Raw genomic sequence first — 27,705 nt, forward strand, 5'->3', positions numbered from 1 at the left:
AGCAAGACAGATATTTTAACAATAATTTGAAATACAGTAGCGTTCGTCAAAATCGAAGCTTTAAAAAATATTCATGGCATTTCATTCTGATAAAAGCGCCATCTATTGACGAGTAGTCAGACTGCTAAAAATAAATTAAACAATATTATAATTATGAGGATAACACACAGATTTTCGTGGAATGAAAATAGAAAAGGTATTTTATTTTAACGTTTAAAATGTCTCAAGAGAAAGAAACACAATATATTCCGATTTAACCATAGTAGAGCGTGAAATTTGTATTGTTAATTACTTAGTATCACAAAACAGTGCCATGATCGTAATTAGTGTAAGCAATTTTTCATTTAAATGTGAATTTGTCATTCGTGTAGTTTCATGAAGTCAGTTTTGTACTTAGATTTTTATACGTACATCAACTCTGCCACCGAATTTTAATAGATGTAAAATAAAAAATAATTACTACCTACCAATGCGTGAATAAATGAGCATAAGTTAAAAACATACCTCAGTCAAATATTTTGTATATACATAAAAAATATCAGTATATTATCCAGCATTATTATTAATAATACTTCACGATTGTTGCCGTCAAAATGAAATTTTAAATGAAATAAAAAAAAACTGAAACAGAGAAATTGTTTTATTTTTTTTACCTATCTAAGTGTTAATCGTATACATTCCAGTTAAAATAGTTTTTAACCAATTAATTAATTTTTACTTCTTAATAAACTTACAAAGAAATGCGTCATTATAATCCTAGCTTAATTAAATTTTATTTTACCTAAGTATTTATTACAAATACACAGAGATCTACATTATTATGTAATTAAAACACTGTGAGTCTAAATCTTAACTAATTTTGAATAATTTAACTTAGATCCACTAAGCTCAGTCATGATCTGAAACAAAAAGAACGTAATAATTTAATTTAAATAGATTTGATCAATTACTTAGTAATATAGAAATATAGCGGCCACTTATTATTTTAAAACCCAATCCGACATCTGATTATATAATATATATTATATATGTATATAGAATGCAACTGATGGTGTCCAAATGTTAATACATACTACATACATAAGTTATAAACACATTTCATTTAACAAAAATGTCCATAAGCATAATATGGCATACTTAATATATTATATTATATCAGATTACATGGAAGATAAGCTATGGAGCGCATCCATCCTTATTTTTATAATAACGCCATCTTTCGGCGAGTAGCGTTCCAGCGTAACAAATGAAACCCAACCACAATTTCTGTAGGCACATAAAACCGTATACACTGGCAACCCCACTCAGCCAACAATTTCTAATGTAACTCAACAGATGGCGCTAATGTTACTATTTGTGTGTCACGAATTCTATTAGTGGAGTGGTGTAGTGGTGACACTAGTGACTGGTGACCGCTCGGTGACTCTTTAAAGTTGCTTGATATATTATGCTTTAAACTTTAAAGCCTTCACTAATAGCAAATACAGTGGAACCTGGATAATTGCAATCTCAAGGGACCGGGCATTTTTTGTCAATTAACCAGGTTTTTCATTTAAGCAGGTCGTGTCAATTAACGAGGTTCAAAAAATCGTTGTGTCAATTATAGAGGTTTTCATTAATAGAGGTTGCGTTCTGACAAATTTATTTTATAGAGGTGCAAATAACCATTGAAAGTAGATTTACACTCTTACGTTCTGGGTTTCTAGTCTATAAAAAGCTATATATATATATATATATATATATATATATATATATATATATATATACCTATATATAGCTTCTGTCAATACTTGCACTTTTACACTACATTAATTACTACTTTATTTTCTTATTAATCATTTGGGTTTAAAAAATTCAATTGAATTGTAGAAGAAAGTTTTATTAGAATGTAAAAAGCATACTTTGTTTATGATTTTAACAAAACTATTTCACCTACTACAGGCTGTGATAGATACCCAATAAATAAATTGAATTCTGGATGAAGATATAAATAAAATGATCATTGCTATTAAAATATTGTTTCTGCTGTCTACAACTACATTATTTCAATTACAGAGGTAATAAATAAGACTCGTTTCAATAATAGAGGTAAAAAATAGCAAAAATAACGGTTTTTTTTAACACAGTGTCAATTATAGAGGTCTTAGTTGCGATGTGGTCAATTACAGAGGCAAAATTACGAAAAGCACTAAAATCTAAATTGCAATTATAGAGGTTCCAAAATTTCAATTATAGAGGCCTTTTGATCTCAAGGGACCGGGACCGGACTTTTGGTTGCAATTATTGAGGTTTTCCATTTATCCAGGTGCCAATTAACCAGGTTTCACTGTATCTAGAAAATAACCTTCTTGTCGCTTTTGTTAGGGAGGAACAACGTACCCAAGTATCTCGTGCTGAGATACATGCCCGCGAAGCCGGCCAGTACTGCCGCCAACTGCGCCATCCCACTCCAGCGCTTCTGCTCATGGAAACGAGCTCGTTCGCGAGGCAACACTTCGCTGACTGTCACGTAATGAAGAGTACCCGCCGCTAATGCCTAGAATTTGAAATAGTTGGGTATAAATAAAACACTATGCGTGTCAAGAGGACCCCTAGCTGTCTCACACAGCCGCATTCATCTTCGTTACTCCCGTCAGGACTATGGTTACTTAGGTACCTGCATGATAGGCTGCATGCATCATGTATACTCTATACAGCGTCAAGCCCCGTACCTATAAGGGCGATGCCAGCCACCGATCCGCTGGCAAATAGTGCCACACAGGTGTACGCACAGCGCGAGTAACTTTAGTTCTTACCTGCATATAAATATAACACAGCTAAAGTACCTTGAAACTCTTGTACCTACGGCCCCAAACCCCGTTCCAAGAGCAATACCGGCCATAAGACATCCGACAAATAGAGTGCCACGCAACGCAAGCCACGTGTGCGCACAGCGAGCGGCCTACCTCGCAAAGCCGCACCCGCGTCTTCATAGCTCATAATAGGAATTTCTTAAAATTACCTGCATAATAGGAACAGCTACAGAGTCCTGTATACTCTGTACGGCCTCAAGCCCCGCACCGAGGGCTATGCCGGCCACAGAACCACCGGCAAACAATGCCACCCATGCCACGTGAGCGCATAGCGCGCGGCCAGCCGCGCACAGCTCTGCGCCCAGACAGAACCCAACCACAAACTTGTGGGAGGCCACTGCGCCCAGAAGTAGCAACACCTGGAAGTATAATTAAGTAATATTAGATTAGAGCTAGACAAAGATAAGTCTGCAACGATTTTGATAGCACATGCAGTGCAAGTGTTATGACGTATGAATACGTCATAACTTATAAAAGTTCTCTATATATTTTTTAGTATCGTAACTTCGGTGCTTTGTAATTATAAGGCATACTCGTATTCTTCTATTGATCATGGAAACTGAAAGTGAAGATAGTTAGATAGTTATTTAGATAGTCCACTATGGGGTTTTTTTTATCTTTTGGCGCCCTAATATTTTTACCTTTTTATGGGACACATTAGCTACTTCAGAGTTGAAATCTGTCAATATAAAAGGCTCTCAGGGAGGCGCCACAGTCATGAATACAGGTCACAGATACGTGAGCCATCTTTATTTAACATTGCTACACCCAAGGCACTTAGTTTTAAGCAAATAAGATATAATATGCTAAATACACAGCCCCAATTCCACAAGGTTTTCCACAAAAACCTTTGCGACCGACCGACGGTACTTGGGAGTGACATGTTATGAATACTTAACACGTTCGCGGACGCGGATTGCATAGCATCCGTTTTTGTACTCCTCCTGGTGACGCGCCTGCTATTGCATCCGTTATTCTTTTTAAATTTCTTCGTTGAAATGCTTATCAATCCGCTTAACCACAGTATAATATTATTCATCAACTTTTCCTCTACCAGTCACCAGAGTCAAATAATGCGTACTGCCATATTACATAGTTTTATCGAAGTTAAAAATTATCCTGTGACGTCTCCAAATTGGCCCCCCTTTCTGTGACGCGGATGCTATAGCATTCGTCTTTGTATGGCAGCTCCCTTAGTAGCCCGGCAGGTGCGTCTGGGAGTGGACACATGTAATTTGGGTCAATTTCGTGCGCGATAGCGATTTTGACGTATTTTTATAAAATCGTAATTAATGTTTTTCTTACAATTTCTTTAAGTTTTTCATTGTGTTTTAATAAACAAACGTATTTACTTGCTGTTAATTATACTACAGTAAAATTTTGATAACGATTAATGTGAAAAAGTGAGGCATGAATGTGTATACCTATTATTGAAATAATTACGTTACTAGTCATAGTTTTGGTCATATAATTGTGAATTATAGCCTGTTGGCGCTCGATGATCACCTCCCACAAGGTAAGCACCTTATGACACGCATTTGTGGTATCATTCTGTGTATATTTCATGCCTTGTATTTGGTGCAGATGCATCCGAAAAAGAATATAAAGTTGGGTGAATCATCGCTTGGCAGGAAAAGTGGTGGACGCTTTACGTCCAGAACTTAACGCGGCGGTGCGTTACAGGGAACTGAAAAAGTGTAATGCGGTACATATTGACACTTTTGAGAAGTAGTGTTGGCGTAAAATGCTGCGTATACCTTGGACAGCTAGAAGAACAAACCTCTCATTTTAAGAGAGCTCAACATTGCAACTCGGCTCTCTACAACATGCTATGAGACCCATGACTGGGCCTTTAGATTAGAGCCGGTCTCCAACGCATAATTTGTAGGTAGTATCACATAATTTGAGGTCGAATGAACAGCGAACGTGCTTGGCATGGGGCATGTATGAGATGGACTCAATATTACAATGATAAGCAAAGAGGGAACAAAACAGAAGAAGAAAATTGTTTGAAGAGGTCAGCAAATGAGTCTTTAGAGCAAAAATCGCGCCCTTAGGAAGTCAGAAGTCTCAGCCATCAAGTCCATCGAGCACGATGTATGAATGCTATAACATGCGATGTCATATAAAATCCCATCTTGACTACGTCATGTGACAGACATGCTTATGCATCCGAATTGTATAGCATTTGTTGTCACATAGCGTATAAAAAATATACTTCATATTGACGCGGATTGCATAGCATTCGCCTTGCATAGCATTACGCGTCATATACAAACCTAAAAGATATATTTGTAGTGACAGGAATGTTATAACAGTCCCAATATTTCCATACAAAATTTAGGTGTCCAACTGGTGTGACTGAGCGTCCGCGAACGTGTTAACAAGTCTCCGTACAAGTGACTCATAGATCCTTTTTCCTCCACTTTTTGAGCTAAAATCTACAAACAATAGGATAGTCAGTAGTTGAAAGAAAATTGTTAAATCGATAGATTTGCACTGTGCACACCTTGAAATTTTGCACATACCTATGCGAAATATTATCACCAAAGGAAATTGACTGGAAGCATTTAAAATCATGCCTAAAAGCGTTACATACGTACAAAGCGAGACTAATCAAATTATAATATTTTCCTTTTAGTTTTGTATACACCGTGAACCCGTAAAATATAACCCGTCAGACTTTGACCATGGACAAACAAAAATATACCTACTTATATCGTTTTATTTTTAGAAATAACTATCATATTAAATGTTTTAATATTTATAAGAATGTTTATTTCGTTGAATGAAACCAGTTTACCTTACCGTCGTAGTAGTAGTACTTGTATTTTACTGTGTAGGAAAACAACTCTTAGCTTAGGTACCCCCTAGTTTGAGTTTGTTTTTGTAAATAACGTTTTATGATAACTCTTAATTCTACTAATTTAGATTAACATTGGAGTTTTATACTTTTGTACTTCATGAATTTAAAGCGTTTTCGGTAACATGCCACAGGGGCCTTTCTTAGATTTTATATATAGTTTTATTTCAGATTTATTGAGTCTTATTTTAATTTTAGTTTTATTGGGCAATAAGGTTCATCGGGTTATGGGGTCCATACTACATTGCGGTTAGGTAAGAGGGTACGACCTGCGTACCCATACTCGTAAGTACTCTATATTCCTAACACATTTCACATGCGTCAATGTCTTAGTAATCCTCCGTCATAATGCAGACACGGTGTTCTGCCTTTTCGCAGAACTATTTTTGGCGGAATTTCATTTGCCAACCAACATTTCGCCGACGTTTCACTTTGACAACTAACGATTAGCAAATTTTTGTATGACAACCTTTCAATTGGCAGAATTATTGTAAAGCAGATTATTATAACGCCTCTAAACTTTTGGGAGACTTATCATTTGTCAAATCTTTGACTTGGTCGAACAACTCTTGGACGAATAACGTTTCGTTGAAGCTACAGTTCGCTTTTCATACATTAGGCAAGTTACAAATAAGAAAAAGATACATACCAAACAATCAAAAATGGCCGAGTTGTTGCACTTTTTATAATGTATATTTTAATATTTGAAGCCAGTGGCAGCGAGCGAGCAAGACCTTCCTGGGCAGAGCCGACTTGGATATGGTTAGGTTAGAAGACTAAGGCGGGAGCTTTGCTCCCGCCTTAGTCTTCGAGGTTATTTTTTTTTCAACAACCCAAAAAACGTAATTACACAGCAACTTTCGGGTCAAATATCCCAACTTACGTGTCAAATATCTCGGCCATTTTTGATTTTAGAGAAAAGTTTATTAAGAAAGAAGTGATTATTTCATCAAAATCTTGTAAATTATTCTAAGTGTTTTGAAACCCCTATGTTTTTTTCATTTTCTCAAAAAAAAATTCTAAGTCCCAGAAACGGCCCCCCTTTGGTACAGTACAGTCTGACTAAATGAAATAATTGGTAAACAATAAACAACTAAGTGTATATTATGCCAAGTAAAACATTCTACGACATGAAAGTTGGCATTTTGAAAATTGACATTATAAAACACAGACCAAACGTTTAGTTGGTAAGTGTGCGGTTGGCAAATGAAAAAAAAAAGATTTGAAAAGTTGGGAAATGAAAATTCGGCGAAATAAAATTCCGCCAAACGTGAGTTGGGAAGTGATAATCGGCCATACCATTTTCGGCGATAAATAAGAGAACCTGCAGACACAGATATTTGTTCCTGAGTCATGGTTGTTTTCTATGTATTTAAGTATTTATATATTATATATATATCGTTGTCTGAGTACCCACAACACAAGCTTTCTTGAGCTTACCGTGGGGCTCAGTCAATTTGTGTAAAAATGTCCTGTAATATTTAATGCAGATTGTGGTAGACTAGTCTTAGCGTATGACTCAACTTATAGATGCCCCCTGCTGAGCCTGAGACCAGAGTAACTACGGTGAGTACCTACTTGAATAGGTATGTATTTGATAACCGGTAGCTATTTTAAAATAACATTAACTTTGCAAATAACATAATTGGCATCCGGATGTATTCAAAGTAAATACCTTCCGTCTAGCAATGAGTTACAGACCCGGATCTCTAAACAAATCAACTGACATATACCAGCCCCAAATCTAATTGTGGCAGTTGATTTAAATCTATTTAATATCATGGTGCCTAATCAAGGTGACAATCGATTACGCCACGATAAGGAAATGCTGTAGGTATATATTCATATCTGTGTTCTGTCCCATCAGCCAGGAGACAATAGTAGCATAGTTTGAACTGCTGTATGTACATTATATACCATGATCTACAAACATGCTTAGCCAAAAAAATCAAGTTTGTTTCATTTAAGTACGAAAAACTAGTACATATATTAAGAGTGACCCAGGAGACTGTAACCATGGTAACTAGTGACAAGAAAAAATTGATTCACCCCGCTCGTACCTACTTGTCCGTGCAAGTAATGGCGCGGGGGAGACGCACGATAAATTAATAACGTATTCAGATATCAATCTGATGTCAGCGTACCTATGTTCGAATTGGCCCGTAAGATAAAATAACGAAATAACTAACGAATGTCTTGTGACCTTCATAACGAGTGCATTATCTTCCGCTATCACTGCGGCTTTGCGTTTGGCCTACATGGGACATGATAGCATTTGTAATGATACAATACTTAGTCACTAAATTAATGTACCTATTTAGTCATTATCAGACGATAATGTTAGTAGTTACTGAGTACTGACTGACTACCTCTACTGCTAAGTCTCCATTCATTTATGTTTTGTCTTTTTTAGGGTTCCGCACCTCATAAGGAAAAAACGGAACCCTTATAGCAGCGGTCGGCAACCCGCGGCCCGCGAACCTCTCACTTGCGGCCCGCGAGCCACCCTGGCTATTTTATATGTAATATTAACAAACGACAATGTCTGATAAATTCATAAATATTAACAAAGTGCGGCCCGCGTCAATATCGTTAACTACTATGTGGCCCTTGGTTCCTAAAAGGTTGCCGACCGCTGCCTTATAGCATCACTCTTGCGTCTGTCAGTCTGTCTGAAATTTAGCAGGAGGAGCCATTTAAAGGCACAAAAGAGAGTGCAACAGCTAAAAATGTAGGTATATTCCAGAGCACACAGTCGCTGTGGCCGAAATCGTTCGTAATTTCTACAAAAATACAAAATTTTATAATTGTTCTTTTAGTTTGTTTATGCATGAATTGAAATAAAATTGGTGTAGGTAATATTAACCTTTAACCTTTCTAATCAATATTAACTAACAATTTTGATGACTACTGATGATATTTATTATGTAGTTCTAGTATGAAGTGCATATGATGCATTGCAATCTATCTATGTCACTTACAAGTGTTCTAGTTAGGTAGTACTTAGTAGTCATTGTAATAAGATTAATATTTTTTTTTTTTATGAATGGGCTTACTCATGGCCACAGACTAGCCGAGGCGTAGACGTGGCCTACGATGGAGCGAGCTCGCCCAGAAGGTGCCTGTTCACTCTTGATTACCTTTACGTCACTATTTTAAAGTAAGTAGGTCATATTTATCATCAAATTCTAGATAGTCACCAAAATTACCAATAAGCAGCCGAAATTGTACGTATTTACAGTACATTTGGCCCCATGAAATCAGTGTAGTATTTAACTATTTATGTCACTTTAACAAATCTAAATTTGCCTTTAGGACAGATAATAGTCATTGTGAAATATCACACCACACTTGCGCGTTTAAATACCTATTAGAACAATGAATTGATATCTACTCCGTCAAACACCAATAAACCACGTTTCATTTTTAACTGTTTCAATGATTGAGAAGCAAACAAGCAAGCAACGCAAGGTCTATTTGATCAAGTGTTAGTTAGGTATATTTCTTTGTTCCTTTTTAAACATTCTTAGATCTGGAATAAAATTATAGTATGAATCCGTTAAACAAAAGCCTTTGTTTCTTTTAAGAGCGGTCTACAGCACGTGCCAAAGCAACCATGTCGTTTAAAAAGCAACTATCGGGATGGGTTAAGGTTAAGATTAAGGTTCAAATCCATATGACAGCTTGTTCAGAGAACAATCAGAGTGGTCTTGTTTTTGGAGATAACAAAAACGTGTTATCTCCGATTGGGCTGTTTCGTGAATCTGAACCATATAATTAGAACGGTAGCTTTTTAAACGGGCTTGTTCCCGTTACTTACGTCGGGGCTATTAGCAGTAAGCATTATAACAACTGCATAAAGGAAACAATACCCTTTAAATAAATAAATATAAATAAATATTGGGGACATCTTACACATTAAAAAATCACCTGAGATAATTCATACTATACGAGACTTTTGAATCCCAGGCCAATTCGAACTTCGAATTTACACTGATATCGCAATGACATCTGGACTTGTCCGTACATGTATTGGCACGAACGTAACGGACGGTCGATAACCAAATAACAGAAAAAATGGTGCTCGAAAATAAATGCAAAAAGATGACTAAAAATTCGGCCAAGACTTATCATACGCAAACAAGAGGTTAATCTGTAGGTACATAATATAGCATTGCAGACAATTTCGGTTGCTTTAATATTAACTTAGATACATTTTACAACGTGAGCCTACCCTAATTTGTTTCCTTTGTTTTAATTACTCCTCGTGACTTGTCATGTGTGTTTAGATGACTTCGCCAGATCGCCAGCATATATTACAAATTAGGTTACCACATGTACCCATTAAAATAAATCAGATTGCGCCACAGAGAAAAAAAACAAAGTCTTACCTGTGCTGAACTTTTCTGCAACCCTATTGCCAGTCCTTCTAGTAAACTATGCACAAACAACGCGCACAACAGCCCAACAAATCCAGAAGAAGTCTTATTACAGGGTTCAGTGTGACTGACATGACACATCCGGGGGTTCTCCGTGTCACCACAACACCTCCTAGGGTCCATCTCCCCATCGGCCCCCCTCAAATCGTCATGATGCCGCAACAAACTTGTCTGCTCAGACCCATAACTCTGTCTTTGGTGTCCAGGCCTGTCTCCATTCCCGTAGAAAATATGCACTATTTCATCTACACAGTAAACCATGAAGAATCCAACACAAAGGAGAATTTCTGAAAACTGCGGAAGATCCTCCCTTGCTTCTGGTAGCATGTGTACTAGAGATGTCGCTAGAAGAACGCCTGCACCGAAGCAGAGTAGACATGAGATGGTCAAAGGATGTCTTTGTCTTGTACTTTCCGATATTCCAGCTGGTATCATTCCCGTGAAGAAGGACCCAATGCCCAACGCCAAGCAGGCGATTATTTTTGCCGTTGTTATCTCCATTTTAAGTAATAATTTAGGACACTTAACGCCGCCGTTATTTAATTTATTTATGAGACACGCTTTGATAATTCTTTTGTGTTATTTTCTTGTTAAACACGTCCACATTTAACAGTCTAAATAATTGTAAAGGTTCTAAACATATCTTCCGTTACGTCGTATAAACGTGTCTGCCGTTTCAACAGAGCCCTATCTGTACTATTTGTACACACTGTTATCACAATCAAAACACAAATGTTCTCACGTGCCCACATGTACATATATTAAATGATATCGCATAACATATTCGATGACCAACCGCTGGCGCGGCCGATGCGGAATGGAGCGAAATTATCCAAAACATACGCTAGCAAAAATTTACTAAAAACAATAGGTAATGCGTTCTTGTGCGTAAACAATAAGATTCATATTCGCATAATTCTTACGCGTTGAATCAAGAGAATCATCAGACACATCCAGTTAAACTTGAGCCCTTCATTTTTGCCAGCTCAAACAATGTTTAGGAAGAACTGGTGCGTAATGAACGTGCCGAGGTCAAGTAAGATTGGTTTATATACAAAGAGGAAATACGTAATACATGCTCTTTATTCTGGGGATGCTGTTGGCAAAATTAATTTTATTTTCATGAGATTTATCTCATTGTTGTGCACCTACGTAATTTACTCAATGTAACGACTCTCTGACCAATTGTTAACTTGTTAAGCTAATGATATCGTTATGTACTGTTACATCATTTTCAGCTATTGGGACACGACACGAGCATATAACAAAGGCACCTACGAGGTAGGTACATGTGATATGCTCACAGGTACACTACGAGTAGATACAGGTCGAGGTAGGTACGATATAGACTGGAATTCAATACAAATGAAGGTAAATTGGTTTGAATACATTAATCGCAATTTCTATTGAACGCCACTATAGGTCAACGATGCGCACGTTGTACCGATGTTTGAGCGAGACAACGCTATGCCCGTATTATAGCGACATCCCGCTCGCACATCGGAACGACGTGCGAATGCGAATCTTATCCAGTGCTTAGCGTCTTACGTAAAAATGTTCTATTTAAAATTATGCGAGTAAAATAATTTTCGCTTCATTCAATCACGTGTCTGTGTACATGGGTAACACGGGTACTATTGTTTTAATAAATGTTTTTTAATTTTTATTTTAAGGCTTCGAAGCCTTATAAAACAATACAACAATAAAACAATTGTGCTATCGGTTGGACAATACCTTTTTTATTTATGTTACCCTTCGTTATTTATGTCAATGTAAAATTAAACAAAATATGTTCGTATAATAAATATGAAAACATGAACATTTTAACTAGGTAATAGGGACCGTGCGCGTTGGAGGCTCTATATAGTTCATTTTTTTTAGCATTAGAAAGAACTTGCAAGAAGGTAAGCGATCTTGAAATGTCTTTTACTTGAAAAACGCTTTTTAAAAATCAAAAACTATTACTTATGAAAGCAGAAGAAAATAAATGATCGTATTAGATTCATAATTGTTACATATTTGCCGTAACTTATTTTTAAAATGTGTTTTTCAATTAAAAGACACATCAAGATTGTTTACCTTATTTGTAATGCTAAAAAAACGAACTATACCATCTTGTGGCCTGTGTCGGAAACATATGTGCTCACGTACATTGCCAAACCAAGTGCTACCATCTACCGTTCTCGTCGGTACGTTTCCTTGTGCATTGTGGGTTCTGTCATCGGAAGCATAAACGACACATTTACGCCACATTCGCCACATTTCGTGCCAAAAATCTGACGGCTCCTATGCTGCCCCCTATAGTTCATGCATGAGGCCTATACTACCTATAGGTAGTCGTTTCCCTCGTAGTAGTAAATAGAACGAGCTGTCGCCAGCACTTATAAACATTGTTGATTCACATCATGAGTCACTCCAATTGAATCTGTTTCAAGTAGCTACTTCTAATATTTCTACAAGGAAGAGGTTGACATAATACAAATACACAATGAATATAGGTCATAGTCATCGTCATAGTATTTATTCATGAACAATACAGGATTGTGTTTGAAAATACATTTTACACACACACTTAAAAACTAAACAAAAATACTTAGGCATTAATAATAATTTCAACGCATTATAAATAAACTGGCTTAAGGAGCCATTTGAGGGTAGACTTTGTTTACTTTTATTTAAATAACTAAAGATACAGACTATAAAATCCGGCATTCTTCAAAATTCCAGTACGGTTACCATCAGTTTGTCACTGACATAAACGCCGTATTAAAGTAAACTCGCATATTAGTGCAAACGGGATGTATAGAAAGTAAATTACGTTCTCGACGACGTTTAGGCCTGAGTTACACTTGTAAGTTTTACTTACGTAAGTAGGGACACGGCTATACTACAGAATGAGAGATGAATATCGTTATCTCATTCTAACAAATAGCTTTGTCCCTACTTACGTAAGTAAAACTTACAAGTGTAACTCAGGCCTTGTGTCAGTGACAAACTGATGGTAACCGTACAGTTCACACCCCATCATACCCTCGTTAGTTGTAAGAAAACAACTCAAAATTTGCATTTGATTCTTTGCCTCACATGTGAATAAAATGCAACTTTGTTATCAGTTTTTGAAGCCTTTCCGAGCTGGTGTGATGAAAATATTATTTGACAATCCAAGTACCCACCCGCATGAACGTCACTATCTATGACGTAAGGACATGCCCATTGCGGATAACTCGTTATGACGTTCAGATTGGAATCTGAATAAAATATCTCCAAATTTTCCTTGTGGTTATTTTAGGCGCACGCGCACAAGAAAGGTCCACCTGTCACCATGAGGAAAAAACAACTTTTGGGAGATACCTGCCAAAATTGTTGCCTACCAGCAACCAGAAATATACCTAAAATAAAACGTACTTTTGCGATCGTCAAGGAATTTCGGCTGGTAATTATCAAGAGAATCATCAGACTATCAGACTGATCAGACTGAATGAACCTCGACCGTCATCTATACCTACATACTTACCTTACTTGAGGTTAGGTGATAGTCTGGTGATAGTATGTCACGATCATCAATGTGTTGTGGTTAGAAGGTGGTGAAATTTTTGCGGTTTAGTGTAACATTAGACATTAAAATCGAAATAAAATATATGTGTACTTATTATTTACTAAGTATGTTGACTGTTATAGTGGCGTTCAACTTTTATGCCTACTTTCTTCGAAGAAGTATAGTGATGCGCTGACAAGACTGATGAAAAGTAGGAAGTGAACATTGAAAATCTAAATTAATTTTTAGTCATCTCTGTCGCTCGAATAATATTTATTTCTTGCATGTTTATATAAATAACGAGTACCTACCTATTGTATAGACTATGTACATAAGTACCTACATACCTATGTAACTTAAGGCTCCATCCATCTTTCGCCTTTATTTTCTGCGATCGAAGGCTTCTCTCCATCTGTCACTACCGCTCTCTTTCCATTGTCTAAAATATCCAGACAAGGTCGTTCACATCACGACCGTGTGTAAACCCAATACTTACGTTCTATCTAGACACGCGGCAGCGTGTCAAGCCAAGTTCAAGCAAAGGAACTGGCTAGCCAGCGCCGAGTGTAATATTACACGAACCACTTGGTGCCACTTTTGACCCTTCTATAACTCAAAACATCTTTGACGTAAACACATAAAACTACGTGTGTTTAATTATATCCATAAGGATATCTAGAAGCCCAAATTTCATGAAGCTAGCTCAAACGGTTATAAAGGTATGAAGGTCAAAAAGTCGTAAATTTTAAGACTGACTTATGACTTATAGTACCTAAACCTAACCTACTTCCAGATGACCTAGAAGGATGAAATTTGGAATCCAGCTTCGTTATTGTGTGTAACCGTAGGAAAAAATCTAAAAATAAAATAAAGTTAAAAAATAGAGGGGGTCCCCATACAAAAAAAACACTTTTTATTGGGACTGACATATAAGTACCTAAACCTAACCTACTTCCAGATGACCTAGAAGGATGGAATTTGGAATCCAGCTCGGTTATTGTGTGTAACCGTAGGAAAAAATCTAAAAATAAAATAAAGTTTAAAAATAGGGGGGGTCCCCATACAAAAAAACCATTTTTTATTGGGACTGACATATAAGTACCTAAACCTAACCTACTTCCAGATGACCTAGAAGGATGAAATTTGGAATCCAGCTCGGTTATTGTGTGTAAGCGTAGGAAAAAATCTAAAAATAAAAAAAAGTTAAAAAATAGGGGGGGTCCCCATACAAAAAAATATTTTTTTATTGTAGCGTTGGAACCGTTACAAGCAGATATTTGAAACTACCCCAATATATGTATTATTATATTTGCTATATTAAAATAAAGTTTAGTCAAAAAATAAGTGGTGTCCCCATACAAAAAACTTGTAATACGCTCTAAACAACCGGCCAACGGTGTGTCGTCGGCGGCGCGCGGCACCACATAATTATACAAAGAACAGAAGTAAAAACCATACAGCGGAAACACAAGAAAAAACATTAAATCTCAATACCAGCCTAGTTTTCTTTACAAAAAGTATTGATATCCCACCAAAAACATAAATGTAAAAAAGGAGAGCCAAGTTCAATACAAAAATTATGCTTGACTGTGGGGCTCGCCGCAAAAAGAATGGAGATCTAAATGAGTGCCACTGCCAAGTTCTATGCAAAATCCAAATATGTATTTATAGGAACAAAATAACATTATAAACAAGTATTAAACTCTATATCTTTGCTTTATTGGATACCTATAACAATTGCTGTTATTTAAAAAAATGTGAGATCTTAAAGTAGGTTAGATTTGGCTTGGCCAGGTTTTATCAGAATTACAATATATATAAAATGATTGATATAATGAAAACTGGCCAAGTCAAATCTAACCTACTTTAAGATCTCACATTTTTTTAAATAACAGCAATTGTTATAGGTATCCAATAAAGCAAAGATATAGAGTTTAATACTTGTTTATAATGTTATTTTGTTCCTATAAATACATATTTGGATTTTGCATAGAACTTGGCAGTGGCACTCATTTAGATCTCCATTCTTTTTGCGGCGAGCCCCACAGTCAAGCATAATTTTTGTATTGAACTTGGCTCTCCTTTTTTACATTTATGTTTTTGGTGGGATAACTGATTACTTGATTAGACATCGTTCCATTATTAAATGACCCATACCTGCAAACCTATTGTCATGATATGAATCAAGGACTTAATAGGTAAAGTTCAAGTCTGCGCTATTAAATTGACTTTATGGACTATAGAGAAACATCATAATATTTACTCGAAGTTACATAATGGAATAATACAGAATAATAAAAACAATAGCCACAGCCGAAGACAGGACCTTCTCCTTCTTGGAGTCGTTTAATAAGTAACTATAGGCATGTCAGATGTCCGTTTATGCTGCGTTCACACTTAGGTTTGCTTTTCGCCTTATCATTTGCCTCGCCGTTCTCTCGCATGTGTGTTTAGACCTTAAAGCAATTTTGCCTACATTATCGATTCGAAAAGTGAAGAGTCGTGGAATGTATTGGGCCCTATACATTTCACAACTCTTCTCTTTCTGCACAGACTCCATCTTGTTTGGGCTGTGGAAAGTTTTAATTTCTGCAGATTTAGTGCATAATTATTTTCCATCGTATTTTCACGAAAACTTACGAATGTGTCTTGTTATTTCAGTCGTTTCAGTCAGTCTCGGTACAAAAAGTACTGAGGTTGATTGAAGTAGCATGACAAATATGAACATTTCCGAGAAAATACGATGGAAAACAATTTTGCACCACATAAATAGGTTCAATTAATTAATTAAATCCTCTTACCTCCTTCTATGTGACATATTGTCACAAAATTTCTGACACGGTGTCACAAATAAAAGTGTTACTTTTTATCTTTTTATGTTCTAGGCCAATATTTAAAAGAAAACTAATAATATGAACGAATTACTGCAGAAACATGGTTGTGCTAACGTATTTACCATTCCAGAAGGCCTCAAAGAACTCATGGCTGATATAACTCGTGAGGTAACTTGTAAAGTATAGAATATATGGCTTTGACTGGCTGAGAAACAAGCGATGAGTAAGCTGGAAAGTCTTCCCTATCGCTATCTCCAAAAAATGTTTTTAAAAATTGATGTATGCACAAGTGATCAGTGCCATATTATTTTTATTTTCTTGTCTAGCTCTGAAGTTGTCAAAGTTAGGAGCGGGGGGGTGTAGAAGTTAGAAGCGGGTCAATTATGGGAATTATAACATATTATTTTATACCGTGCAAGGACTAGTCAGCTTTGACCTTTATGACTCTCTCTCTCTCTCTCTCTCTTCCTAGCTATCCATCTCACACGGTGGCGGGGTCAGCTTTCCTGCTTAACCTTCTCCACGACATCCTCCTTGGATAACTTGCACTCACTCATGTCCTTTACGACTTTTTGACCTTTATGACTGCTTAGGTAACTTATAAGTAACTTCGCGTCAGGTACTCCGCGCGCAACCAGAAAAAATATTCGACTTCGTGGCTAACTACCTCTCCGCGCTCATCATCACGCGCGAACACGGTATCATGGCGGTGAAGATACTGGACGACCTGTGTGACTGCCGACCCTCGGTGACGGAGCATTTGGAGGCCTTGGGCTTTCCGCTGGCGGAGGCTTCTGATATAGCTGCTATTATACATGAGGAGATTGAGAAGACTGAGCCGGATGAGGGAAATGGTAAGATTTAAGCAGGTTTCTTTTCTTTAGCGTAAAACCAAGTAAGTGGATTTACTTATGGGAAGAGATGTACCCTACAACTTACGCCCTGTCACGTAACAGTTGGTATAAAAAGCAGAATGATCTGATTTCAGTAGAAACATCTGTTCTAGTGCACAGCGATACACAGTAGTTCATTGTTCTTTCAACTACCAGCCCAAAAAATCATGTCATTGTTGACTGAGGAAAAGTGATCAAAAATATTTAATAGAATCAAAAAGAAACTTTAATAACCATGAAACAATAAAAATATAAACTGAAATATCTAGAATGCATATACGAAAGAAACTGACCAAAGCCTGGAGAACCGAGCTACTGTATTCGAACTAGCTGCCTTATTTTCACTCCCAAATCACAATTTAATCAGTTGTCAAAATTATTGAAAGTCATTCAAATGTTATTATTGAATTGCTTTACTAATATTTATACCTACAACCTAGAAAGTGAATAGTTTTGCTCGTTCATCATTTACATTTGCTCCGAGCGCACACGCTTTTGCGTGCATCGAGCGACATTCTTGGCCTCGACCTTTTCTTTTGCTGTTTTATTTCGATATGACTCAACGCACTTTGCCTACACTGCACTGCCTGCAGCATTTCTATTCTCAAAAACTTGCCGATATAACCAGTCAATTATAAACTTGTACCTTGCGATCCCAGGATTAGTAATAACTATGGGGAATCGAAGGTCAGCCTTACACTTGTTGCCCTGTGGTGGTAGCTAAGTGTTATTGTAAATAACCGCATAACTGGGATATTATACGGATATGGATAAATATACGAGAACTAAGCATATAAACTCTAAAACTAAAGTGCATTAAGTGCAAGCACAAGTCCATTCTCATTTGAAATTTATTGAATCTCAATTGTGTCCATAATAAATTGAAGTTAGATTTGATACTTTAAGGTTTTTCTGGAAGGTGTAGGTAGCAAATACAAACCGGCTGCGCTGAGATTGTTTTATGTTTGTTTATAAACAAATATTAAAAGGTACTTACCTCTAGGCAGCAAAGGGTCAAGGTTATTTAAATTTATTTAATAATTTTAAGGGACCGGCAGAATATGTGTAGGTATTGTTTAAAAATGTTCGATGGATAAAGTAATAATACCAAAATATGTGATGAGACCACCGGATTACCCTATTAGCATTAACCATCAAGCAGGTATTAAGGCCAACTATCAAGACCCACACCTACACACAACCATCACCATTAAAAAAAATGCATATTTATTTCAGAGCATGTGAAAGAGACTCAGATCCTGAAAAAAATCCTACATAGGAATCCTATAGACGAGGATATGACCGCCAAAGTTTGCCAGATCGCAAGAAACGCTTACCGCGACTATTGGTACAGGAAGGAATTGTTAGCAAAGGTTTGTTTGTATATACATTAAGTACTCTTCTTCTTTTTGTCCAACCCATGTTCCCAGTTCATCTGGGGTCAGGTCTCCCTGTACATTTGCGCCAGAGAACTCTATTCTGGGTTGTCTGAGTAGTAAGGCAACCCAGAATAGGCTATTCTGGGTTCTGGCTGGTTCTGGGCTTATTGGTACATACATTAAGTACATCTGAAAAATAATGAAATTGACAGAAAACTGTAAGATTAGTGTAGTTTTTAATAATTATAATTTTATTAATTATAATTAGGAGCATTCAGCGTCATTTGACGAAACTGTAGTAATCAGATATTAAATGTCTTTTTTTATAGACTTTTTTTTATAGACCCCGTGGCACCAACCACACAATTGTGATGGTTAAATCAACGGGCATCAGAAAAATTACTATGCGTATTCCCATACAAAAATAGAGAACGTTTTAACAGTTCGGTTTGGTGCAACCGACCCTTAATTTAGCCGACCACTGACTATCAGTCCGCCGGACGATATCGGCCGGTCAGTTGTTCGGAGCTGTCAAATTTTTGTTCTAACTGACAGGCCGATATCGTCCGGCGGCCTGTTAGTCAGTGGTCGGCTTTAATTTGATTGGTCATGGTGTCTTAAGCTAGTTTGAAAATAAATATTATTTTAAATTAAGTTCTTTGTTATCAGACTTTATCGAAACAGCCAGAAGAGCCGTGGGAGGTAGCCGCGGCACATACCCTCGAGATTTACAAAAGAACCAACCCAACCTTCAGCGAGCTTAACAGAGCCACGGAGAAAATACAGGTTTTATACTATACCTCACCATCACATCAACAGCATCGTCATTAGGCACTTAAGTAAATATCCGATCTTTAAGATGCCAAAATACACAGAACACACACACACAGAAATACACAGAATCTTTTGTACAATGTACTTATTTTACAAAACTAGCTACACAGGTCATATGGCGATGGCGTTACTCATAAATAGGTATTTATCAAATCTAACAAACCGTTGATAATAGTTTTGGCATTTCTTTTGGTAAGAAAGAGACATTATTTAAAGTTTTATGACTAAGGGGGTAAGCAGTTAATTTTTTACATTAACCGTAACGTACAAACAACTCCTCTGTTTGCAGGCAGCGTACAGGGGCTACCATGTCCGCAGAAACTTGCTCACACTTAAGGAAAAGCCTGGGCCGAAGAAGAAGCTGCCTGGCCCGCCGATTGACGTCGCAGGCTCCAGGGAGGTCGACCTGGGACGCGTTATCGTAAGGGACTACTCTGTTTACAGGCAGCCTATAAAGAGACATCTTCTGCTACCATATCTACAGAACTTACTCTCTCTCAAGGAAGAAACTCGACCCATTCCCGGCCCGCAGATTGACGGTCACGTTCCAGGGAAGTCGGCTTGGGACGCATTATCGTAAGGGACTATGTTTCCAGACAACGTACAAGGGATATCAAGTCCACAGGAACGTACACCAACGTACACCAAGAGCCTGGTGAATCGCCGAAGAGAGCTGGTGAGGGAGCTGCCTGGACCTTCACTCGATGTTGCTCGAGGAAGATAGATCTATTGACACATTAATTTAAGACCTTTTTGTTATCCACTGAGTTCCCGACAGCGCCAGAACTTTGTCTATGCCAGAACCAAAAGCAAAAAGCTTCCTTATTCTTTATTCAATAAGAGTTGTGCAACTTTGGATAATACCGTTTATCTGTAGCATTCAACAAGCCTGCAATTAAACAAAGTTGTTGCATATTTGCAGAGTTTAAAAGTAGCCCACGACGACGTAAGCAAGATGTTCGAGGTGGACGTCAGGAACCAGCTGGGTCTGCCGTTTGACACCACTCGCATGCTCACTCACATCCCTAGCGAAGATCTAAATGCGAAAGAGTGCTCCTGCGATGCCATTGACTTTGGTGAGTTGTGTAAAGAGAACCATGAACGACGTAAGCAAGAGGTTGAAAGTGGATTCCAACCTTGGTTTAAGTACCTTATGAAGTTGTGATGCCACATGCATGCTTATGTCGCCCTAATGTGTATGTGTATGGTATGTATGCACCGCCGATGGCCTAGCGGTAAGAGCGTGCGACTTTCAATCCGGAGGTTGCGGGTTCAAACCCCGGCTCGTACCAATGAGTTTTTCGGAACTTATGTCCGAAATATCATTAATGATATTTACCAGTTGCTTTTCGGTGAAGGAAAACATCGTGAGAAAACCGGACTAATCCCAATAAGGCCTAGTTCCCCTCTGGGTTGGAAGGTCAGATGGCAGGACGTTGCATTCGTAAAAACTATGACGAACAGACCGAGTGCTTCCACAGCTTTTTAGTAGGGTGCTGAGACTATTGAATGTAAGAGCGTGGGATGTAGTTTAGGGTTGCCATAAGTGTGGGGGCTCAGACCGGGACATTTAACGAAAACCGGCCAAGTGCGAGTCGGACTCGCCTTCCAAGGGTTCCGTACATTACACAATTTTCAACAATGTATATTTTGATGTGAAACGTGAGTGAAATGTTTAAAAAAGACCCGTAAGGGACGATCAAAAACTAAGTAATAAGTCCGACGCATGCTTGACTGCATATTTCTAATAGGTTTTTCTGTCATCTATAGGTAAGGAACTATTTAGTATTTTTTTTTAATTTTAGTAGTTTCGGAGATAAAGAGGGGAAGTGGTCATTTTTTGTCTATTTACTTAAATTACTTCTAAACTATTAATCTTAAAATTATTAATAAAATATATTTGAGATTCCCACAGCTCTATCACTTGATATATAACACCATATAGTTTGCAAAACTTTGTTTATTATGTGTCTCATTTACCCCCCAATAAGTGCCCCCTATGTTTAAAATTCATTTTATTTACGTTACATGTCCGTCTTCGGGTTATAGATTGACATAATATATGTGTAGCAAATTTCAACTTGACTGTCACAAATAATGTAGGTACCTAAATGAAAACGCGAGCGAAGCGAGCGCGAAATTTTTTCGAGATAATAGTAGGTAGATTTTTAGGATTTCGTACTTCAAAAGGAAAAAAACGGAGCCCAAATAGGATCACTTTGTTGACCGTCCGGCCGTCTGTCTGTCTCAATGCCCCCTACTAAATAGATATGATTTATAAACCGGGACAATTTGCTTATGGGCCGGGACACCGGGACATCATGCTTCAAACCAGGACATGTCCCGGCGTACCGGGACGTATGGCAACCCTAATGTAGTTAGAAGACGTAAAAAACCGGGCAAGTGCGAGTCGGACTCGCGCACGAAGGGTTCCGTACCATAATGCAAAAAAAAAAGCAAAAATAAAACGGTCACCCATCCAAGTACTGACCCCTCCCGACGTTGCTTAACTTTGGTCAAAAATCACGTTTGTTGTATGGGAGCCCCATTTAAATCTTTATTTTATTCTGTTTTTAGTATTTGTTGTTATAGCGGCAACAGAAATACATCATCTGTGAAAATTTCAACTGTCTAGCTATCACGGTTCGTGAGATACAGCCTGGTGACAGACGGACGGACGGACGGACGGACGGACGGACGGACGGACAGCGAAGTCTTAGTAATAGGGTCCCGTTTTACCCTTTGGGTACGGAACCCTAAAAATTGGCAGGCCCGAAGGAACGCTCCTGCGACTCAGTTCACTTCTCAGGTGTTTGAGCGCGTTATTTAAGTGATCTGAAATTGTGTGTTAGTTCTGCTATGCAATGATAATCTTCATAATCACTATTCACGATCTTAAGTTTCCCTAGTCTTAATATTCAAGTAAATCCCTTACAACACGGCCGGCAACGACTTTCATGGCTGTATGGCAAGCAAATTATATTGCGCCCCGTCCACAGTCCGAAGCTCTGCTAGCCGTGTAGTGTGGACTTAAAAACAACGCTACCTATTAATTCATTATTTCAATATAATTTCTTTTGTAGGTCGCCGTGTGCCACGAACACCGTATTCAAGTGGCATGGTAGATTCCTTACGCTCAGATAAAGATGAAACTGATGATAGTATTCCGTCGATTACTAATGTTCCCAGAATCTCCTTCGCAAGGGTATGTATCCTATGTACATTGTTAATCAATAATCACACATCCAAAGGAGTACAAAGGTTAGCCTTTGTGTTCCAGAGTGTAGGTAAACATGGTTACTAAATGAAATCAGTGCAGTCGTAAATTTCTATGTAGCGAAGCCTATTTGTTCATGAGGAAGAAATTCAAAGGTTTATGTGACAACTCGCTTTGGGGTAGGACTATAATCCAATCCCTCTCGTCCTTGAATCTGAGCCTGTGTCCCAGCGGTGGGGCATAGTAACAGCACCAGTCATGGGACATTTAAGAGGGAATTTGGAGTATTTGTGATATTTCCCTAATACATGTGAATGGTCTACCGCTTAGCGTATTGAAAGATGAAAGTCCTACCCGTCTTTCATGTTTCAGGCGTGTTGTATCAAAGATACTGCAATGAGTTTCCACATACTTAACAAATTAAAACTATGCTATTTTTCTCCAGTCATGGACACCAAAGCTCCAGTAATGGGCCCCCCAGTAATGGACACTGCTCTATCAGTATAAAATATTGAAATAGGTCATCAGATCTGGTCCATGTTATCATAATATTGCATTATCATCCGATTTGCATATTTAATTACGAATACAAAATTTCAACTCAATCGGAAAACGGGAAAGTGGCTCAAACTCGGCTATCAAGATTTGACCCACACTAAAAAACGATATTAATTTATCCGAAGTCCGAGCATACCTCCTGGTTGACATATTTCGTAACTACATTTTACTTCTATATTGTTTAAACATGAAATGATGGCATGGCAAGCATCATTATGTAAATTTCCCATTATAGGAGGTATGCAGTTTTACAGCTCCTATAATGGGATTGGGCCAAATACCACTATTTTTTTACATGTGTGGACTCACAACATAGTATGTTGTATACCTTATCTCATGGTAAATGCAATTAACAAAACACATTTTAGTTTTCATCAAGTATTAATTAATTAAAATTTAATAAATTAACTCACCTCTCTTAGCGAAGTTGTTAAGAATTCGTAGTGGTATTTTTTTTCAGTGACACGACAACTTTTGGATTGACGCCAATTTCTTAAAAAACAACCAAATTTAATAAAAATTCAAACTGAAACAGCTCTAGGACTCTTATTTATGATAATATACAGGCAGTGTTTATAAACTACTTTTAGACACTTATTTTACAGGATTTGTGGTTTTTTGTCCCATTACTGGTTCCACGCCCATCATAGGGTACACTACTATATGTATTGGCAGTGGGGAGACACTCCTGACTAGTTCTGACTTCGGCTACAAACTCGGCTCCGTTCAGCTCAGCATTGCTCCGAGAAATTATTAGGGTTGGCACCACTTGACTTCCTTTTGCGTGTACGACCACAGATAAGATAATGACTTGAATTTTGACAACCCTAAATAGCCGAAAGGGATAGTGCCATACATTAGAAACGGATAGCATGATTCGTCTCTGAATCACTGTCAAACTTCGGTTCGGTTGTAGGAAGTGTTCTTTTTGTACGGTACTATTATTTATACTGTGGTATTGGCTGAGTTTTTATACATGTATTGCTTAAGATTGAGGTCCTTGACATGATGAAATGCTGCAGGAGCCCCCGGAGATCTTTGGCGAGAAATTTGGCGCGACGCGCAAAATGACCGAGCCGCGCAATGTGCCCGAGGCGCCCCACGTGCCCAGGGCGCGCAAAATGCCCGAGGCGCCTCCAGTGCCCGAGGAGCCCACTCTAGTCCCAGCGCTGGACTCCGACGAAGAATACGAGGAAGTTACCGAAGAAATCACCGGTTAGCTTAACCGCACATCTGTTGTGTACCCTATACGATTAAATTGTGTTTCGTCATCTAGCGGCATCTAGCGAAATTCTATCAATACTTAGGTATATCTACATTTAAACCGTTGTCACACACAACTAGAAAATAAGTGTCTTTAAAAAATGTACGGTAATACCTTTAGAAACAGAAAGTCAAATATAATTAATACCTCTTTATCACTTTTTATACGTGATATACCTCGTGCCTTGGCTAAGGGCACCAGTTTTTTCTTATTTTTATAAGTCCTTTTTTTTGTAACATTTACAGTCACTTGTTTGATTTTTCGTACTTGTATTCTTTATTTCTTCTCCGAGGAATATTTGCACGTACTTTATAAATTTTATTAAAGTCTGTTCGGAAAGAGAAGAGTCGTGGAATATATTGGGCCCGATACATTCCACGACTCTTCTCTTTCCGCACAGACTCTATACTATAATTTATTTTAATTTTTTACAACTAGTATCTAACTGTATAATGAATATACCTATGTACAGTCAAGGAATTTAAATTCCGACCCATTTCGTACTTTGTCACAGTGACAATCAATATGCCGCTAGAGACCTCATACGGTTGTCACTGTGACAAAGTACGAAATGGGTCGGAATTTAAATTCCTTGACTGTACCTACTTTGTAATTTCGTTTCGTCACCAAAGCGTGCTGCAATTGTTATTAGGTATTATTAATTTGCCAATTATTTCATATACTTACTTATCAATATTCTACTTTGTTTTACGACTATATAGGTAATATTTTTCAAACTCGAAGGGTAGGATGACAGCTGCTGTCATTTCAATACAATGTTGCGAGATTTGGCGTTTTTAGGTGCTATATTATGTATGGAGATGACACCTGACATTCCTTCGAGTTTGAAAAATATTATATGGTTTTGTTTTCCTAAAAATTACAAACAAACTAAAAACTAAAAACGTAAAAAGGTTAGGTACCTACATTAAAATATTGATATTTCTTAGATATTATATCTTATTTTTATGCGTATTTTTGTCATACACTGTAAAACCGTGAATATGGTGAAAAAAAAATTTTAAACTTCTAATCTTTTTTTTTTTCTTTTTGGAAGGGAGGTGTAGTGTGCACCATTATGACACACACACTCTCATGTGTACCGGATACATATACAGGATGATTCATGAGACGTGAACAGGACTAATCCTGCACACTCAGTAACTGATAATTGATCGATCACCGTCGTATTTGGGTGAAATAACCACACTTTTTCCTATTTTTTAACTTTTTGGCGAGAGCAAATTTAATTCTCTACAATCATGGTCACCCTACAAGACCTAATTAAAACATAAAACCTCTTTAACCGTAATGACAGCATTATGATTACGAAGAAAATAAACTGTCAACTTGAGTAAGATACGAGTTTTCAAAAGTAACCAGACCGTGATGACATTCAGTTTGAGACAGAATATCGGTAGATTAGTATTCTAATTGTAGGGTGACCATCCATGTCGTAAATAAATGAATAACTTTTTTTTTCAACACGACTAGAAAATTAACGTTATCTTCACTAATAATGATACGAAACAGTTGCTTATAATTTACGAAATGTGCTGTGTTAGTCCTGCTCACGTCTCCTGAATCACCCTGTATAGGTACCCTAGTATAGGCGACATGTACCTATCAGAATAAACTTATACTCCAGAGATAAGTGTTTGTCTTTACGTCCCACACAACAATTTGTCATCAGTAACCTATCGTCTTTGGCGCAAAAATGTAATACATAGCAGTCAAAAAAAGCATTTTAATGTATTTTAGATTTTAGACTTTAGGCGTCTAGCCTTCATCAGTGACTGGCCGGAGAAGGCACTACAGAGGGAGTTGTGGAAATCAAGGGGAGAGGCCTTTGCCCAGCAGTGGGACACTACAATAGACTAAAAAAAATGTATTTTAGTGTTGCAAATGTTGCAATAGCAAATTAGTATACAATGAAACTGGACGGTTCCGTACATTGGGCTGCGTTGGAAATGTGCGAGGATGCGTAGCGTAGCGAGGAATGTGTTTGTTAAGATCCAATAGAATTACTTCTGACCGGTCTGGCCTAGTCAGCATTGACCCTGCCTATGAAGCCGGTAGTTCTGGGTTCGAATCCCGGCCCTTACCGGCATTAATTTGAACTATTATTAGCACAGACAAAAACAGGATTTGTTCCCGAGTCATAAGAGTTAGGTAGTATTGAGTAGACCTACAACACAAACCTCCTTGAGCCCACGGGGGGCCTATCCTCGCTCAGCGCAGCTCAAGTCGGCTATTGATTCTCAACAACACATCCCTCGATACGCGACCGCGCATATCTCTGGTGGAAACGCAGTATACGATAACTCTGGTTATCAAAAGTTTGACAATTTAGTGAAAACAAAAAGCGCCATACTTTTCTAACATAGAGGAAAGATTTACACTTTGGTTTTATAATTCTTTTTTTTAGCATTAGAAAGAATGTAGCGACTTTGACATGTCTTTTATTTGCAAAACGCCTTTTAAAAATCAGTAACTATTACTAATGAAAGCAGAAGAATATAAATGATCGTATTAGGTTCATGATTGTTACATATTTGTGCATATTTGACGTGACTTATTTATAAAACGTGTTTTTCAATTAAAATGACAATCAAGATTGTTTACCTTATTTCTAATGCTAAAAAAACGAACTATATTTTATTTTATTTTTTATTTTTATTTTATTTATTTGGACAACCAACAGCTATGACAATACCATAGAAATTATAGTGGATACAGAAAGCCAGCAGCAAGCAACTATAGTAAAGGTTATTCTGATTGAATTCAACAGATGAAGCAACACGCACGGAAGACTACGAGAGTTACGTGTCGGATGTGACCATCGTCCCTGAGGCCACCACGGGCACCGAAGTCACCACTGTCCCTGAGGCCACCACGGGCACCGAAGTCACCACCGTCCCTGAGGCCGCCACGGGCACCGAAGTCACCACCATCCCTGACGCCAGTACGACCACGGACGTCACCGACGAAGACGCGCAAGAGGGCGAAGAAGAATAAAATCAATATCATTGATTAC

The 27,705-nt window shown here is 37.7% G+C and overlaps 2 protein-coding genes across 2 annotated transcripts; one reads left to right on the plus strand and one right to left on the minus strand.

The window, feature by feature from the left end:
- Positions 1 to 785: 785 nt before the first annotated feature.
- LOC134669538 (zinc transporter ZIP3) lies at positions 786 to 10,958 on the minus strand. Its single transcript, XM_063527140.1, has 4 exons — positions 10,107 to 10,958; positions 3,002 to 3,211; positions 2,380 to 2,536; positions 786 to 899 (listed from the first exon to the last, which is right to left on the minus strand). The coding sequence occupies exons 1-4, from the start codon at positions 10,653 to 10,655 to the stop codon at positions 889 to 891; spliced, it is 927 nt and encodes a 308-aa protein (XP_063383210.1). The 5' UTR covers positions 10,656 to 10,958; the 3' UTR covers positions 786 to 888.
- A 5,643-nt stretch (positions 10,959 to 16,601) lies between these two features.
- On the plus strand, positions 16,602 to 27,686 carry LOC134669338 (uncharacterized). Its single transcript, XM_063526851.1, has 9 exons — positions 16,602 to 16,691; positions 17,143 to 17,377; positions 18,653 to 18,789; positions 19,465 to 19,581; positions 19,919 to 20,050; positions 20,552 to 20,705; positions 22,713 to 22,834; positions 24,427 to 24,619; positions 27,460 to 27,686. The coding sequence occupies exons 1-9, from the start codon at positions 16,602 to 16,604 to the stop codon at positions 27,684 to 27,686; spliced, it is 1,407 nt and encodes a 468-aa protein (XP_063382921.1).
- Positions 27,687 to 27,705: the final 19 nt, after the last annotated feature.

The sequence above is a fragment of the Cydia fagiglandana genome, chromosome 12 (assembly GCF_963556715.1).
Source record: "Cydia fagiglandana chromosome 12, ilCydFagi1.1, whole genome shotgun sequence".
In the NCBI taxonomy this organism is placed as follows: domain Eukaryota; kingdom Metazoa; phylum Arthropoda; class Insecta; order Lepidoptera; family Tortricidae; genus Cydia; species Cydia fagiglandana.

Bases quoted from the DNA above. Each gene is read 5' to 3' on its own strand.
- LOC134669538 (XM_063527140.1), bottom strand. From the start codon at position 10,655: ATGGAGATAACAACGGCAAAAATAATCGCCTGCTTGGCGTTGGGCATT. The intron at 3,212-10,106 runs GTAAGACTTTGT...TTATACTTCCAG, and splicing joins TGCAGAAAAGTTCAGCACAG to GTGTTGCTACTTCTGGGCGC. The intron at 2,537-3,001 runs GTAATTTTAAGA...TTCAAATTCTAG, and splicing joins TAGCTGTTCCTATTATGCAG to GCATTAGCGGCGGGTACTCT.
- LOC134669338 (XM_063526851.1), top strand. From the start codon at position 16,602: ATGAACGAATTACTGCAGAAACATGGTTGTGCTAACGTATTTACCATT. The intron at 20,051-20,551 runs GTAAGGGACTAC...GCATATTTGCAG, and splicing joins TCGACCTGGGACGCGTTATC to AGTTTAAAAGTAGCCCACGA. The intron at 24,620-27,459 runs GTTAGCTTAACC...TGAATTCAACAG, and splicing joins AGTTACCGAAGAAATCACCG to ATGAAGCAACACGCACGGAA.